Here is a 17,217-nt window from a genome sequence, read left to right on the forward strand (position 1 = left end):
TTAAGCAATAAATTTCCCTGCTGGGACTTCAATCATCTTCACAGTTGTTTTTCTTCATAACAATATGCTTGAAGCAAAAAAATAAAGTATAAATAAGCCAAGTTTCCCTTGGACAGAGGATCATTTAGATTTGCTCCTTCCTACATGAGAAAACAGTTTAAAAAACCCAAACCCTGCTCATGAAGGTGAGTGAGGCTAAAGTAAACACTTGAGGCTCCACACTAAGAGAACTCTTTTGAGTTGTCAAAAGAAAACCTAAGAGCCTGAGAGCACTGCAGTTCCACTGCCCAGCATGGCCACAGCTGAGAGCAGTCTCCAGAGAAAGCACAAAGAAAGCATCACTTCATGTTTCACAGCAAAGGACCAAGCAGTTAACCAAAACCAGGCTAGGAGTGTTTCACTAAGCATCTAACAACACAATCTCTCTTGGAAGAATACACTTCTAGATAGAGAAGAAGACATTTCACAACAGTGCAACAACAAAAATAAAATCAAAACTTGCAACAATAAAAAATTACTAATTTTCTTACAGAGGGTTTTAGTGGAACCCGAGATTTTTTTAAATACTGTTTGTAGCAAAGATTTCATAGAAGTTTTTGCACAAGCCACATCTGAATTAATTTTTGTCAGGCATCAGCATTTGTTCCTCAATAGTCACAAAATGCAAAACAAAGTGTTTCCCAAAAAACTCTAGACAGAACTGGAAGTTGCTTCTTTTTGCTCTTAATGGAAGAATGGGTGTATTTTTCCCATTAAATTTCCTTTCCAAAAATCAATGTTGTTATACATCTTTTTCTCAAAAGAAACAAGGCCAAAGGGCTGCAAAACAGAGCAGGCATCCTATTAACAACTCAATTTTTCTACAAGTGAAAAACAGTAAAACTCAAAATGGCAAAGATGGTTCCAAAAAATCTACTGATACAGTCATAAAATGTTCAGACTTTGCTTTCTGCTTCAAAACTTCCATCTTCTCTTGTCAGTATTTCCTTCTGCAAACAAGTTATTTTGTCCAAGACAGACTGAAAGCCTTAGGAATAGAGGTGGCATTGAGCTGCTTTGGTTTGGGCTTGTGTCCTAGGGTGACTTTATGATGCTTGTATCCCCAACTGTCCATTCTGTTTATGCTGGATATTGAGTTCTGCACCTTTAGGACTGGTTCTGAGAGCAAAGGAGGGAGAAGAAGAGGTTCCATTGTTTAATATTATTCCTTTTTTAATGCTTGTGAACAGTTTGCTTGTTAAACAAACATTTTTTTTTCCACTTTTCTCAAAGGAGATTTACCTCACAAACTGGTTGGAGAAGGGGCTGCTTGAATTTGCTTTCAGAAAAGACCACTTCAGAAGTTCCCTCCAAAAATTTGCCCTAAACCAGGACAGCTTGGTTTGGTTTTGTTGTGTGGATTTTTGCTTGGTTGGTTTTTCACTCACTATACAAGGTAAGCACAAGTTGGGTTTCCTTAAAACCAACAAGTAGAAAATAAGCTGAAGCTTTCATCTCAAAATAAACTGGGAACAGTGCACATTTAATGAAATTCTTATTCATGTTTGCAATAATTCCCAGTCTTTGTCCTACCAGTGTTTACTGAGACTGACACTGCTTGCCATGCTCAGAGCCTTAGAGAAGGGTTGTCACAAGGGTTAAGTCCTGTTTGAAGTATGTGAGGATATTGTTAGACACTAATAAGTGAAAAAGATGCAGCCCCCCTCTTCCCAGTATCACTGGCAAAAAAGCTTTTCCTGTGCTTACATCCAGAGCTGTGTCACCACTGACACTGCCACAAACTCAGAAGTGTCAGCAGCAAACCCCTGAGCACACAGAACAGACGTGGTACAGCTCAGGAGGCTTCCATAGCACAGGGAGGTTTTACCTCTGTTCTTAGTTAAGATATTCTCTTGATAGGTACAGAACAGAGGAAAGGAGTCTGAAGAACTCAACCAAGAGTAGAGAATTAGTTTCACATGGCCCTATGAGAAAAGCATAACCAAGTATGCATGTTTTAGAAGAACTGCATGAAGCTCTTTGATCCATGACCTGCATTTTCAGTCATCTTCATGTTAATCAGTTAATGTGGGTATCTAATTTCAGGGTATTTTGTGAAAGAGAAAGACATTGAGAATTATTTTACTTCTTATAAAAATGTTCTTTTAATATTTAATAGCAGATATGGGTATTAGATACTAAATTTCATTACTTTTTTCTTAAAAATAATTTGTATTCAAATTTAGGATGAAACTCTAATCTATCCTTTTTTTTTTTCTTTAATGAATTTTACATTAATCTTTAAAGTAAATCTTGCCTTAGGAACTTTTTCCAACATGGTCATATCAACAGAAGTAGTAGTTTCTATCAGCCATTTCCTTACTGCAGTATTCAATAAGCAATACAAAAAGGAAACACAGTTTGCAATCAGAAACCAGCATGAAAGCACAGAAAAAGCTACAGATTTCACTATGATCTTAAACAAAGCTCAACTGCCAACATAGCCATGCCTGTAATTATGTACTGTAACTTACACAAAACCGCAAATCTATTGTCTGTGATGATTTCAAGTTCACCACCAGCAGTTAAAACCAGAACAAACTTGCTTATATATTAAAACCTTCATTTTAATATCAGTGTATAAAAGTGTGTCCCTGTTAGGAAAAGTACTTTTAATTATCTGAGGTTTTTTATTTTTGAAGAAAAAAATCAGATTTATCTTTTACATTCCTGAGGAAAAAAAAGATATCAACTAAGCAAAAAACCTATTTAAGCTCTAAATCTTGTTTTACAATTATGACTCCATAAAATCTGTGCAGTACAAACTTTACCTCAATCAATTTCCTTTCGTAAGAGCTGGCCAGTTCCTCATTGTTTTCTACTTGCTTTTGCTCTGGAATTGTAAGTTCACCATCAGTGCTCCAAATGTTTGGCGGAACTAGAACAAAGAGATAACTCAAATTAAAAAGTAAAATTCCATAAACATCCAGAACATCCTGTTTAGAAATAATAGCTCTATAAGAAACAGTTAGTAAAAACATTGGAATAGACCATAATATTAAACACTATTACAAGTACTAAAATACAGATTCTGCAGGGACCTTGTTTGGTAAGAAATATTTAGACTGGAATCTTAACAGCAAAAATGTAAACCAAAAGCACTTGGCTCTACTGTGACTACAGCTGTCTAATATATGTAGTACCTGCAGTTCCTGCCCCAAGTCTTCTAAAACTAACCTTACGTTCTCTTTTAAGCCTTTTTTTAACTGGGCTTCCAAAACATCATTTCATAATACTTGTACAGACTGCTTACATATCAGAGAAATTACAGAAAACAGAGCTGAGAATGAACATTCCATACTTCACCCAGTATTTCATTATTTTCATCAAGCAGAATCAGCTGAAGTTATTCCATTCCTGACAGTTAATTGTCTAATTTCTTCCTAAAACCTTCCAAGAAGGGAGATATCATGCTTCCCTGCATAACCTACTTAAATTTAAGTGTTCTTCTCACAAAGGTTTTCCTGATAACTAATCAAACTTTCTTCACCTGCCATGTCAGCCCATTGCTGCTTCTTTTATCTGTAATGAATGAAAATTACAATTATTCTATTCCTGTTCCCAGCTATCATTTAAGTATTTGAAGATCACTTTAAGGCCTATTCCAAGTAAATCTCCTCCAAGTTACACAAAATCCACTTTTCATCATAGTTCATGAATTTCTAAGAAAACAAGTTAACACAGAAAAGCAAAGCCCTTATAGAAGAGGAGTTGAACAAATGCTTTCACCATTCTTCAAAATCTGAAATATATATATATATATATATATATATATATATATATAACCACTATCATGTAGATAGAAGACACCGTAATTTATCTCGTTAAATATTTTTGATCCTGGCAACTGATTTTTGCTTTCAGGAAGAATTTAGAAATTTATTATTTAAGGGAATTTGAAAGCTATTTTAAGATCTTTTTCTTGTAAATGTTGCTTCAAGTTCTTAAGCCAGACTTCCGTGATCAGCATTTTTATACAAATATTCTGTCTAAGCAGGTTTAAAAAATGGTACAGAGCCAACTCCTGCTGATGACTGAGAAATCAAGATGCTCATTTATTAAATATTTAAATACCAATATCCAACTGCTCAGGCTACAGCAGTGATCACTCATTTTGAAAGTTGATAGTTCTGACTTTTGGGTAATTTATTTATAATCACATTTGCTGAGTGGGGTTTTTGGCCTTTTTAAGTCTCCACAAGGCAAAGTATCAAGCTGAGTTTCATTTATTATTTTAGGAAACTATTTAAAAGCCATACTCAATAGCATTTGATCTGATTATTGTAGCAAACATGTAGAGTCTTCATTATTTATAGTGATAAAAATAACAGCAGAAGCCCAGTTTATTCTGACTCTCAAAACTGAGTCACAGAAAATCTATATTCTAAAATCAACAACACATTTAAAAATTTTGTTTTCAAACCATTCAGAAGACAAATTGCAATTAAAATTACTCATTACATATACAAACCACAGGTCCAATAGTTTCTATAAATCTGGTAAAAGAAAAAACTCCTTTTGTTTCACTTTTTTTCTGCAGCTAGTTCTCAGGGATTATTTACATGCTTATGTACTTTGAGTCAGAGACCACAGTACAACTAAAATTTCACCTAAATTTTCAATGGCAGCTAAGGAAAAATAATTTAGTTTTATAAAAATTCAACATGTGACATTACAATACAAGAAAAAATTATTACAAATATTGTATGTAGCTGAAATGTATTCTGGTCACTAGTGATAAATATTATAGAAAATTACTGTGGATTGATTAAGTGTCTTTCCAGCATAAAGCACACGTGTGTTCATTTTTAGAAATGTTGGTACTGTTCCATCCCCCTTTTTCATCTATAAAATCTGACCATCCTACTCAGTTTCTATTCTTATCACTCACTAATCTGCATAATTTTAACATGGTGGAATATAGCTAGCCTAGGAATATTTTTTTTTCCTTTTCCTATAATTATACTCATCATGGAAACTGTCACTACCTAATGGAGGATAATTTCTGCTATTATAGGAAGCCTAAGCCATGGTTTTCGTGAATAATTCTTAATATGAATCACTACACTCCAGCAAAGTCGGAAGTAAAAACATGTGTTCTCACTAACAAATATCCTTTTAGGGATGAATGAAGCTTTGAAACTGCAGATAAGTACAGTGGCTAACCTTCAAGAACAGTAGTATTCATTCATACAGCCACTTATATGACCAAAATATTCACAATTTTAAAAAATTAGATGGTGCCAATTGCTGAAAACCCCTCTCAGCTGTCTGAACAGCTTCTGTAGCCAGGGGAAATCCAGGTCCCACCAGAAAATTCAGAACCAAGACATCAATTCAGCCCCTCATGGATGCTTCCATCACAGACCACAGAAGACAAACAGGTAAAACTGCAGATAACTTCACTCATTTTCTTTCAGATATAAAATCTGCTCATTACTACTCAGTACAGAGTCTATTTCAAATAGTCTGCAAATACTGATTTCCAAAACAACTGTATAATCTAGAGATACTGCATTTATTTTTATATTCCAATATCACACTAATTCACAGATTTTTATTTAAGCTAATTTTTCATCAGACAGCTTTTCTGGAAAATTTCTTATTGAAAAAAGTAACACCACCTCATCTACCAGAAAAATGCTCTGTAAAAATGAGTGCAAAAATCTACATCTGTATTTTTCACAAAAGGAAAATACATCAAATATGTTATTTTCACTATTGGAAGGTATTACTCCCTGAATGGCAGCAGACAGAAAAACAAACCCTGTGCATGGATTCTTTTCCCACCTTCATTTTATCCTTACCTTCCACTGTTTGACCTTCTCTTCTGAGCATCTGGACAGCTCCTACATACTTCTTAAGCTGCACTTTTAGCACCTCATTTTCTCTGTTGATTAAAAAAAAAAAAAACAATAAATAATATTGTTTTCCCAAAATAGATGAAAAGTCCTTTTCAATGGAAGCAAACAGACTCTCTGTTACAATGAGCTTTACCTAAGTTGTGTCACCATGATGCAAGGAAAAAATTAAATAATACATCAACAGCAGAGTAGCAGGAAAATTAGTTTTCCAGGACCACATAAACACATCAGTGAACCAGATTATCTCATAATCAAAACTTTTCCATTAATTGTTTAATTTAGATTTTCTGTACTATGCTATAATGATGGCAAACAAACTATACAGTCTATCTAAATCAACAATCAACTAAAACACAAAGATGGGATGCTACACAAGGAAATTCAGAATGGCCAATATAAAATAAGATCATTATTTTACTAATTTGCATCTAATTGCAAGCAGATAATAATTCAACTTTAGAAACAGGCTTTATCATTGTAAGAAAATGGCAGCACTTCAGCAACAATATTCAAGGCAAAAGTTTCCACAAACCATTCCTAAATGAAAACCATAAGACAAGAAATTTAGGTAATCCCTTCAGCTGTCACACTTCAGTGCCTGTGCCTGTCTCATTTCTCCTTGGAGTGTACAAGCATTCAAACCAGGTACTACCATGGCTCCACTTAACAACATTAAGCACCTTAGTTGATATTTGGGGAGAAATAAAAAGGGCTCCAACTGATTGATTTTAAACAAAGCTGACAAATCACATGTCTGAAAATTCAATTATCTGTCTAAGCCCATTCAGTTAAGCGAGTACAATAGAAAAGTTTATACCAAAGAAGCTTAACTAAAATGTGTTGCCAGACTGAATTCAAACAATTTTTATTTTTCTTTAATGAAATATCGAGGCAGAAGTATGTAGGTGCCACAAATGCAGCACAACACACGAGAACCCCACAAGTGTTAGAGAGAGGAGGGAATTTGGGCTGGCAAGGCCGTGCTCCAGGCACGATGGAACCTGAACATGGAACACAGCACAGAAAGCTGCAAATAGATGATACAACAAAAAAAAGGCATTTTATTCATGGAAATTTAAGAATTAGAAAAATTTCAAAAAATGCAAGTATGTTTGATGGTCCTTACCATACAAGATATACACACACACATAAAATACACATATTTTATATGTGTATATATATACACACACAAACTGCTGCTGTGAGCAATGCTACACTGCTCCTATAAGGAGCCTTGACTGGCACAATATTCCCATTCCTATGGATTTCAAGTCAGCTTGCTGAACTTTGTAACCTCAATTTTATTCAGCATTTTAGTAGGAGGTTGCTAAATAATTGAAAAGCTATTGATTGCTTGGCAATCGAATTTTAAGAGTCCTTGATGATTTTATGCATTTGATGATATTTTTCATTTCTGAGACTACAAAGAACAAATCAGTTTTTCCATCAGAGATAGACTCTGATATTCAGGTTAAGGGGAAAAAGCATAAAAACCACAGTTTAATCCTATATACTATATTAAAACACGCTCAAATAATTCATTAATGAAAAAAAAATTCTATGACAACTAAACAAAAAGGTTTCTCACCAAAACTTTTTAAATGTCTGCATTAAAATAACTATGTACAGTTACAATATATTGAGTATTAAGGATTCTCATGAAATAACTCCACATCACCTCATTTCTACATATGAGAATAGACTCTGCTTTCTGTCAGTATTGTGACAGCATTTTAAACAATCTGGTTTTTACTACTTTGTCTTAAAATTGACTTAAAGTTGATACAGTACAGATAAAGTTGAAAACTACTTTAATTCATTTAAGGTTTTTGATACAAGACTGAAATTCAAAGCAGGGTACTATGGCCCAGTCACAATTTTCTAATATGCCTCTATCAGGTTATTACTCATGCTTTGACATCTCTTACTCATAACTACTATTTAGCTGGATTCCAAAGAGGGCCCATCCTGATGTATAGGAATTTATATAGTTCTTTTAATCAGAGCATATTTTAAAAACACTCAGTAAGCACTCATTGAAAAGTCTCTAATGACTTCAAGAGGTATTTTATCAGATATATTCCTTACAAGCATTTCACAGGAAGATAAATTCCTGTCCAGGAGTTACAGGTCAGATCTGCAGACTGAAGGATGCTAAATACTTCTATATGCAGGCCCTGCTGTACTTCTGCAATGTATCCAAACTACAACACCCAACCTGAAGAACTGTTCACCTGTTATGAGCCCAGAGGTCAACACAAGATTTTCAGCATCTTTAAAGTGCTCCAAATAGTTCCACATTTACTGCTGAAGAATGAGCAACGAGACTGTAACTACAAGTTGAAGGGGATAGACAAGGAAAAAAAAAGAACAATTCCTGAAACAGCCAGGAAAACAAAGGCAGAACTTAACCACTAAAAGCACATCCTTCTCCTAAACCTCAATTATACCAAACTTCCCTGTATGATCCCTTGTTCCTTTTACTAAGCTGAAAGACAGATGGTAATATGTGCTGATATAAGGGAAAATGACAATGACAGAGAATGACATTGTAGTATTCCTACAAATTACCCTTTTCTCTCAAATAGCAAAGGTCTAGTGAGTGTTGTTGATTAGGCTTCATAGCACATATATAGGAATGATCAATTATATAATAAATGTAAGCCTGCCTAATTTTGAATCAAAAATAATTCCTCTCTATTTTATTAATTTAAAATTAGCATTTAAGGCTTGTCTGAAAGAAAATCAAAACTAGCCAGAATGGTAAATTTTTTTAGCAGCAAAAAACAAGCTTGTGTTTAGGAAGCATGTACTTGCCTGTTTTGCATCCAGTGAATGAACACAGAGCATACAGTTTTTGTTGCAGACAAAGAGGCCTTACAGGAATTATTTTCTTATACCTTAATAGAAAAAAAGAAACAAACCCAAACAAAACTCCAGCACACATCTGCTTCTTGAAAACGATACAGAAATTCTCTAGGGCTTCTGTAAAATGAGCATGGTAAGAAATGAATTTGAAAAACAGTAATTTCTCACGTATCTCAAGTATAGTAGCCTGAATGTAATTAATTTTTGGCACAAATATCAGCTTCTAGCAAGTGCTTTCTGTGAAGCTTAACCCAGAATGATGTCTCATTCCTAAATTCAGCATTGGGAAAAATGAAGTAAAACCAAACAAACTACTGGAATTGCACAAATGTCTATGTTTTGACAAAAAAGTAAGGTTTTTAGGAAATACCATAAAGGTACCAAATATCCAAACTATAAAAGAACCTGTAGGAGTTAAGAATGAATTTAAATAATGTCCTGCAACATTATGTGGAATCTGAAGCCAGAGGCTGAGCTAAAGGACTTCCAGAGATGCCTTCTAACCTGAATGAGGCTATTAGGAGATGCAAGATCACAGTCGGTTGTCATCAAATACAATTAAATAAGGAAAATGAGAACTGTTACTCATGGAAATAGTAGTTCAACTGCATACAATATAATGAGATTATATAATAAAACCAATCTCCAGGAGAAGCTTTAATGAGGAATAATGTGCTAAACTCAACTGCTTGTCATGGGCTGGGGCTGCAGCTGAAGCAGGGCCATGAATGAAACCTCCCCTGGCTGGGGGCTCACTCAGAGATGGAGCCTGGGTGCTTTTCACCTTGTTTAGTTCTTTCTTCATGCTACATCTGCTTCTCCTCCTCCTGCCCTCACTGATGCCCTGCTGCCAAATATTCTTCCTCATCCACTTCTTCCTCCTTCTCCCTCTGGGAAGCTCCTTTGTCCCAAGCAGGAAGAAAAAGTCATTTAATATAGGAATATTCAAATTAGTTTTCACAAGCAGGAACAAGAGATATTTTTCCTCTCTTTAAGAAGCTGCTTAAGGGAAGTGATGGAATCATTTCAAGATGTACCACAGATCAGTTCACCCATCTCTGAAGGGCTATGGCTGTGAAAGAACTGCTGCAAAACAGAATAGCAGAAAATGCCAAATCCAAAAGCAATATAGTTTAAGTAATACAGACAGTAGGTAGAGGAGGCATATTAGGTTACAGAATCTACAGCAAACAGGAGGTATGTAGAAGTGTAAGATAAAGTAGAGACAAATTCTCATCCCTGATTTCCCCACACAGTGCATTTTCATCTTCTCTATCTGCTTTTCTTGCTACAAAGCCTGTCCTTTGTAACATGCTTTCCTCCAACATTGCTGAATATAGTCTAAGAATATGCAATCTGAGATTATCCAATTTCACAGTCAACTTCAATAAATTCCTTTGCCTTGCAAAGGGATGTAATAGTATTCCACACAGAAAAGAAGAATCTCAATTAAAAACTTCAGTATTGCCAAGAAGCCAGTGGCACAATATGTCCATGCAATTTCAGAAAGGTTCATTAACAAGAACAAAAAAAGCTAAAACAAAACAATCAAAAAAACCCCCAAAACAAAACAAAAAAAACCCCAGCTGACAACATTATACTGAGAGACTATGGAGTGTATTCTGTCAGAAGACCAGCAAATAGATTGAACCTGAGCCTGCTCCTTTTGGAACAATATAGCAACTGTTATCAAAGAGTTATTCAAGTATTTCACATGGAACAATGAGATTACCACTACTTGAAACTAAGCTCACCTAAGACTTCTTCCATTTTTCAAAGAGAAAATGGGAAACTTGGGAAACTGTCTCACAGTAAACTAGCATTTTGTCTGGGAGGCCAGAGACTCTTGGGAGGGTCCAGGAGAACAGCTGAATAATTGCAGATTTCCAGAAGCCATCATTCAGCACTGACTGATGTGTCACTGAAATTTGTGTTCTCAAAGCCTTTAGGAAGCTATTTATGTCAAATTCTTCAAAAGAGCTTTGGGGACACACATAAATATCAGCTCTCATAAGCTGAAAAATATTCATTCATCAAATCACAACAGTCAGATTGTTACTGAATGATTTCCTTTGCCTTAAAATATTCAGACCATCACAACTGAGGAAGATTTTCTACTCTGTTCATGTGATCAATTGTTTTCAAGGGAAACAGTGAGATTTCACTACTTCAAAATATCTGAAACTTAGTTTCCTCTTACTCACCTAGTGTATTATGTTAACACTCAAAAAGCAAATCCAAACTTTTTGTTACTTCAAATTCTTTAGATTATTCAGCTTGCTCAACTTCTTGGTTTAAACCACCATTTATTTTAAAAATTTACTATTCTTATTATTGCAGCAGTATCACCTACAGCATACAAAGTGAACCAACAAAAAATTTAGAAGAAAAACCTATATTCCAAAGAAACTACATGCAAAGTTTCCTATGCTAGGATGTTAGAAAATGAGTTGCAATGAATCATTAAAGAAATGCCTCCCAAATCCAAAGTAACTGGTGACACATGAATTTATCATGCCTCAGCAGCTCCCAACACTGTTTTTATCACATGACAAGGCAAACTGACTTTCAGAAGAGCAATCAACACAACACATCCATATAGCAATAAGAGAAATTACATAGACATTTAAAAATACCTCATTAGTCTAAGTGAGCATCTCTTCAGGTCTGGTTATAAAAGCTCCTTATCTATTCTTTGAAGAGGTATGTGCATGACAAATATCTGATTCACCCATATGTCACTGCAAATTCTAAAATTGTGGGGGAAGTGAGTCAAAGAAATATGAATATACAACTCCCATAACCTGAAACATGAATATTAAATGATGAAGTATTTGCATTGTCTCTACTGCCTTACAGCACATGAATGTCAAACCCACTTATTCATATCTCTCCCTCCCTCAAAGCAAGTAGTTTGGTTTGATGTGTCATCAAAAGCAGAATTAGTAGTGTCCTAAATACCTTTATTTTTAAGAAAGCTTTATATTTATCATTTTCAAATAGGCAATAAAAAGCTTAAAGGAATCTCATCTGTGGTACTTTGTGATTGACACTAAACACACTCTGCTTGTGCATGCAGAAAACAAACACCTCTCTCTCAGTAAGGCAAATTATTTAACTCTTGGATTGTTTATTGTTTACTATACACATGAATCACCCCCAAGATCTTACACATCATGGTTACTCTAGGGCTTATTTTGAATTGTAAGAAGCAAATCACACAGCAGCATTTGCCTTCAGAAGTCTCTCTGAAGCTGAATCCCATTTAGACAAGGAGAGGGTTAAAATTCTTTCAGTGTCACTGTAGCACAATGTGTCTTTCAGTGTCAAGCTGGAGGCAACTCAATACTGGGGCCAATGCTGTTTAACACCTTAACATCACCTGGATGCTGGGCCAGAGCACACCCTCAGCAAGGTCACAGACAACACAAAACTGAGGAGCAGAGGCACTGCATGGCTGTGCTGCCACCCAGGGGGACAGGGACAGGGTGGAGAACTGGACTCAGAAGATGTCTGTGAAGCTCAACAAGGGTAAGGGCAGAGTCCTGCATTTGGGGAGAAACAGCTCGGGACACCCAGGCATTGTTGGAGGGCTGGAAAACAGCTCTGTGGAGGAGGATCTGGGAGCCCTGGGGGACAGGCAGCTGAGCATGAGCCTTCAACACCCCCCCACCCCCATGGCAAAGCAAGCCAAGAGCAGCCTGGACCCCACTAGGAACAGCGCTGCCAACAAGTCACTGCCAACTGTGATGCCCAAAGGGACTGGGGAGGCTCCATCTGTGCAGATATTCAAAACCTGACTGCAAATGGTCCTGAGAAACCTGTTCCAGCTGACCTTCCTGGAGCTATGGGAAAAACAGCTGCATCACTTCAGAACTTGGTACTTGCTTGTTGATACTGTTTAGCAACAGCTATTGCTCACCATACGACTTTTAGTCCTAAATCACTTCTGTTCTTCTGCAAACTTAGCTACTTAAAAATTCATTTCCCTCCTGTACAGACTCTGTTATTCCCTTGATCCCCTGCAGTTCCTTTTTGAGACATTTTCAGTACTTCTCACCGTGCCAAGGCCTGGACTTTGGTGGCATGCCGCTCCTCCTGCTCTGCCGCCTTCCTCCTGCAGTTCTCCATCTCCTGCCTCAGTGCTGCAGAATGCTCCATCTCTGCATCCAGCAGATTTCTCAGGGACCTGCAAGAAGGCAGCAGCCTCTCTTTATGACACTGCACACACTACACTCCAAGAATCACAGAGGAGTGATACCACTGATGTCATCCAAAAATTTCATTATTCAATTTAATAAATTCACTTGATTTGATTACACAAAGATATGAAAAGCTACAAGAAAAAAGCAGTTGCAAATGTTTACTATTAATTTGTATTATTATCCTGTTAACAAGTCCAAAGCACAACTTATTATGGGATCTACTGTATCTGCATGCAGAAAGAATTTGTTTTTTTAAAAAGGTGATAAGCTTTTTTCAGTACTTCAGTGCAAGTCCATACATCTTGGGAATAATCTATAAGCAATATATTTATAGCAAGACAGGCAGAGGGCTCTTGTCTCTGCCAAGTGCACTGTCACAGACCTCTGAGTAAAAACCCTTGATGAGATAGCAAAGGTCAGCATGATGCATAATGGTAAAACCCAAAGCATCCTGGTCCTTCTGCCAAAAAAAGCCCACAAAGCTGAATGTGGCCATAACTTGCAATTATGGGAGTGGGAAGAATAGGAAGAAGGAAAATAGGATCTGTTGGTAAGCTCAGCATTAAAAAACCCAAAATAACTATAGGAAAATATGAATTACTAAAGTAGCCCTACTAAAGCATTGAATACATTTGTATTTTCATTCATCTAACTATGTGTTTCAATAAACTAAACAAATACAAAGTAAGTTTGATGGCATTTTTATAAACAACTGATCATTTCTATATTTACATCATCATTGTGCCCCAAGACAGTCAGAAATGAAAGTCACTTTCAGCATTACATTGTCAGCCATCCTACATCACTTCTTCACCAGAAGGAAAAAACTAGAAATTTTCTGAATATTTGCATTAGGAGAAACTTTTGCTCATTTGGAAAGTAATCTTTACAGAGCTTCAGAATCTTCTGGCTATAAGGTTTGGTTTTGAAAAAAACAACTGCAAAGCTCCCAAGGCACAAAGAGTTACCTGATTCAAACTAAAAGCAAAAAGTTGCCTTCAAAACACTATTCATCAGTATCAACATTTAAAAGTGAATTATTCAGTTAACCTTTCAGAGAAAAAATAATATATACATCAAAAAGGTTACATAAATATTATGCATAGCTTTAGAAAGGACAGCTTGAATTAGAGAACAGATTTCTTTTTAATTACAGTCCCTTTTGACTAAAAAACACAAACTACCTATTCTGTTCTTCCAGTTCATCCTTTCTATTCATCATGGCCACAATAGCTTGACGAAGTTCATCTAAGAAGAAACAGAAAGGATTAATGTCTGTGCACATTTTTGCTCATTTCATCATGTACACAGGCAACACACTTAAGGTGATGCCAACACCATTAGCTATTCAGGAAAGCACATAGAAATGCTCTTAATCTCATCACTAATTTGAGCAATCTTTCAAAAGCGCTGTTATTTAACACCACATCAGAAGTATTGATCAAATCAAATTAGTCTGCATCTGGCTTTAATACAAATGTTTACAAGTGTGCCTGTGGTTGCAGCTGTTTTGTTTTCACAGATGTAGGGCAGAAAGCACCTTTTCACCACATGCCTATTAATGAGCTACACTGTTACTTGTTCAGCTTCTCCAAATTGCTTCTTCTCCTGGCTGTAAATCCTGACACAGGAAATAACAGCTACAGAGAGATGGGAGCAGAGATAATGTCATTGCTTCCTCATGGCATTGTTTCTCAAGTTCAGCCTGAAAGATGATGAGATTCCTGAACCTCATCATTTCCTATCAAATCTTTTCTTTTTTTTTACAAATACCATAAAAATACTTTCTGTCATTAAATCAACTTTTTTTTTTTTAAACAGCCAACAGAATTTTATAATTTTTAAACATTTCCTTTGGGTTAGGTTTAACATGATACCAAAACAGCAAAACCCCATACAGAAACGTGTCAGCTCCAACAATTTCATTAACAATTTCACATACGTTAATCAATATTTTTATGAGTGCTACAAGAACACAATTATATTAAACCATCTCTCCCAACATTTTAAGTGAAATGTTTATATATAATAAATCAGCCAACTCTGTTCTGCAAGTATTCAGTGCAGATGCCAGTAAATTTCAGTGTGCTTTTACTGAAAACATACTAACAGAACTGGTATTACTTGATTTCTTCAATCAAGCAAAGCCACTGGACAACTTTTATCCCCTTTACATTCAGTATCTTTCACCTGTAACTTTCTTAACATTTTCTATAGTTACAGAAGTTTTTGCCCATTTAACAAAAAATTAACATTTTCCTATGGACCAGATGGAGTCTGACAAACTCTAGTAGAGGATAAAATGCAAAAGATTTTATTATGTCAACCAAATGTTGACAGTCAGCACTGCAGACATCTTGATTCCATCTGGCCTTGGTAATCTGCAGGTAAATCCCACCCCTGCAGGAATGCAGGGCTCAGCAGAGTTCTTATATCATTTGAAATCAGCCAACCCAAATTCCTACATGCTAGAATTTTTTCCAAAACATTGCTGTGTCTTTGGCCAGGGAGAAAGCAGATGATCAGTAGATGATTTTCTGCCCATTCCATAATACCCATATTACACTTTAAGAGCTAAATGACATGAGCAAGAAACCTTTTAGTCGGTCATTAGAGGGAGTTTGCACTCCATTAATTCAGCATAGAAAGAATAATTAGTTTTCTACAGTAACTTAGCATATTTTATGCAACCCTTAAAAAAAAAATAATCCAAATCTTGTAGAAAAACCAAAAGTGAAATAGTGCAATTTCTGGGTATTAAATACTAGCACAAGGGACCACAACCCATCAGCCTATCTGGGAAATAAACAATTGCTCTATGGATGAGGAAAATGGAATAATCCAGTGTTAGAGCATCATACAAATAAACAACACAAGCAAAAGGATCCACAGTAAGCTTTCTGTACAGTAACACTCCATAACAAAATAACAATCTTGAAGCATAATGTTGAATTCAGAATCCTCCTCAAGGACACATCAAGCCAATGGCATTTTAAATATTTTAAGTGTGCCATTAAAGTATGATGGTGCACGATCAACAAGTAGTTGCTGTTATGTCTCTAACTCTGAATAAATTAAAGCTGTTGCTGCTCAGACACGGCTCTGCACTTGCACAGGGTGCCCACTCTGCAGCAATTGCATCTGTGTGTACTCAATCTTTTAATGTGTACTGATTTATTAACATTTATACAGCTAAGCTATTATAAATTGGCTTCATTATTTCAATTTTACCAGCCTATTCAAACTGTAACCTTAACTTGCATAACAACTTAATCTTCTTTTCCTTATTCCATCCAGAATCTTCTGCATGAGTTGAGACCTGAAATCCCATCTTTTCTCACTCCCCTCTCCCACACAAACACAAGCAGAGCACAAAAGCAAGATCCTGCTAAAGACCATGGTTTGCACAGAAGAGGAAGAAAAAAAAGCCTCTTGAAACAGAAGACTTTAAATTGCTTATTTATTTCCATTTGCCTCTTTTTTTCGGAGAGTCGTGAAATTGACAATACTATAGAGAAACAATAAAGCAGAAATTCCAAGTTTCATTATCACATATAGGGCAAAAATCGATGCTCAATTTAGGACCACAAATGCAAACACATTTTATACTCAGTATTTCTTGCCAATTTAGCTCAATTACAGGTACCAGTGGAGGTGTGGATGAAAGCATCAACACAAACCACCAGTCTGGGATAAGAGACCAGAATTCCAAGAAGGCTGGTCCAGCCCAGCAAGATTGCTCCATGGCTATAGCTCTGCTGTTTCTTCTTGAATTGATGAGTATTAAGTAGTCATATTTTCTATAAATTACTCAAAACAAACACAAGAACTATACAGTTTATAATCAACACTTCTTTAGCCTATCCATAGTAAATACAAAAAAGTAAAGCATTATTAGCGTAATTAAATGAGTAAAAATTTACCAAGAAAAAAAATCAGAAACCTTAATGTCAAGATCTTTTGAAGCAAGGAACTGATTAGAACTAAGAGGAAACCATCCTATTTAATTCAGGCATAATATTTAAAATTTTCAAAAATTTTAATTTCTTATTTTCACTTACGCTTCCTGAAAAATTTCAGCAGCATGTCAGAGTAGTCAGCTGAATGCAAAGGAAATCCAGTATCATACACTGCAGCAGGTTCCCTTCAAACCTGCCAGAACATCCCCAGTTCATGAGCTTTTGTCTGTCTTGCCTCCAAGATGAGTGTATGATCATAACCTAATTTTTCCAGCAGTCTTA

The 17,217-nt window shown here is 35.8% G+C and overlaps 1 protein-coding gene across 5 annotated transcripts in view; it reads right to left on the reverse strand.

The window, feature by feature from the left end:
• SNX29 (sorting nexin 29) overlaps positions 1-17,217 on the reverse strand; it is a 103,271-nt gene that overhangs the window by 63,442 nt on the left and 22,612 nt on the right. For all 5 annotated transcript variants that reach the window (XM_064389973.1, XM_064389975.1, XM_064389974.1 and 2 more), the window contains exons 12-15: positions 14,161-14,224; positions 12,832-12,960; positions 5,847-5,929; positions 2,811-2,917 (exon numbers count right to left, since the gene is read on the reverse strand). In XM_064389973.1, the coding sequence (XP_064246043.1) occupies positions 2,811-2,917; positions 5,847-5,929; positions 12,832-12,960; positions 14,161-14,224 (383 nt within the window). The remainder of the gene's footprint in view (positions 1-2,810; positions 2,918-5,846; positions 5,930-12,831; positions 12,961-14,160; positions 14,225-17,217) is intronic.

The sequence above is a fragment of the Passer domesticus genome, chromosome 15, assembly GCF_036417665.1.
Source record: "Passer domesticus isolate bPasDom1 chromosome 15, bPasDom1.hap1, whole genome shotgun sequence".
In the NCBI taxonomy this organism is placed as follows: domain Eukaryota; kingdom Metazoa; phylum Chordata; class Aves; order Passeriformes; family Passeridae; genus Passer; species Passer domesticus.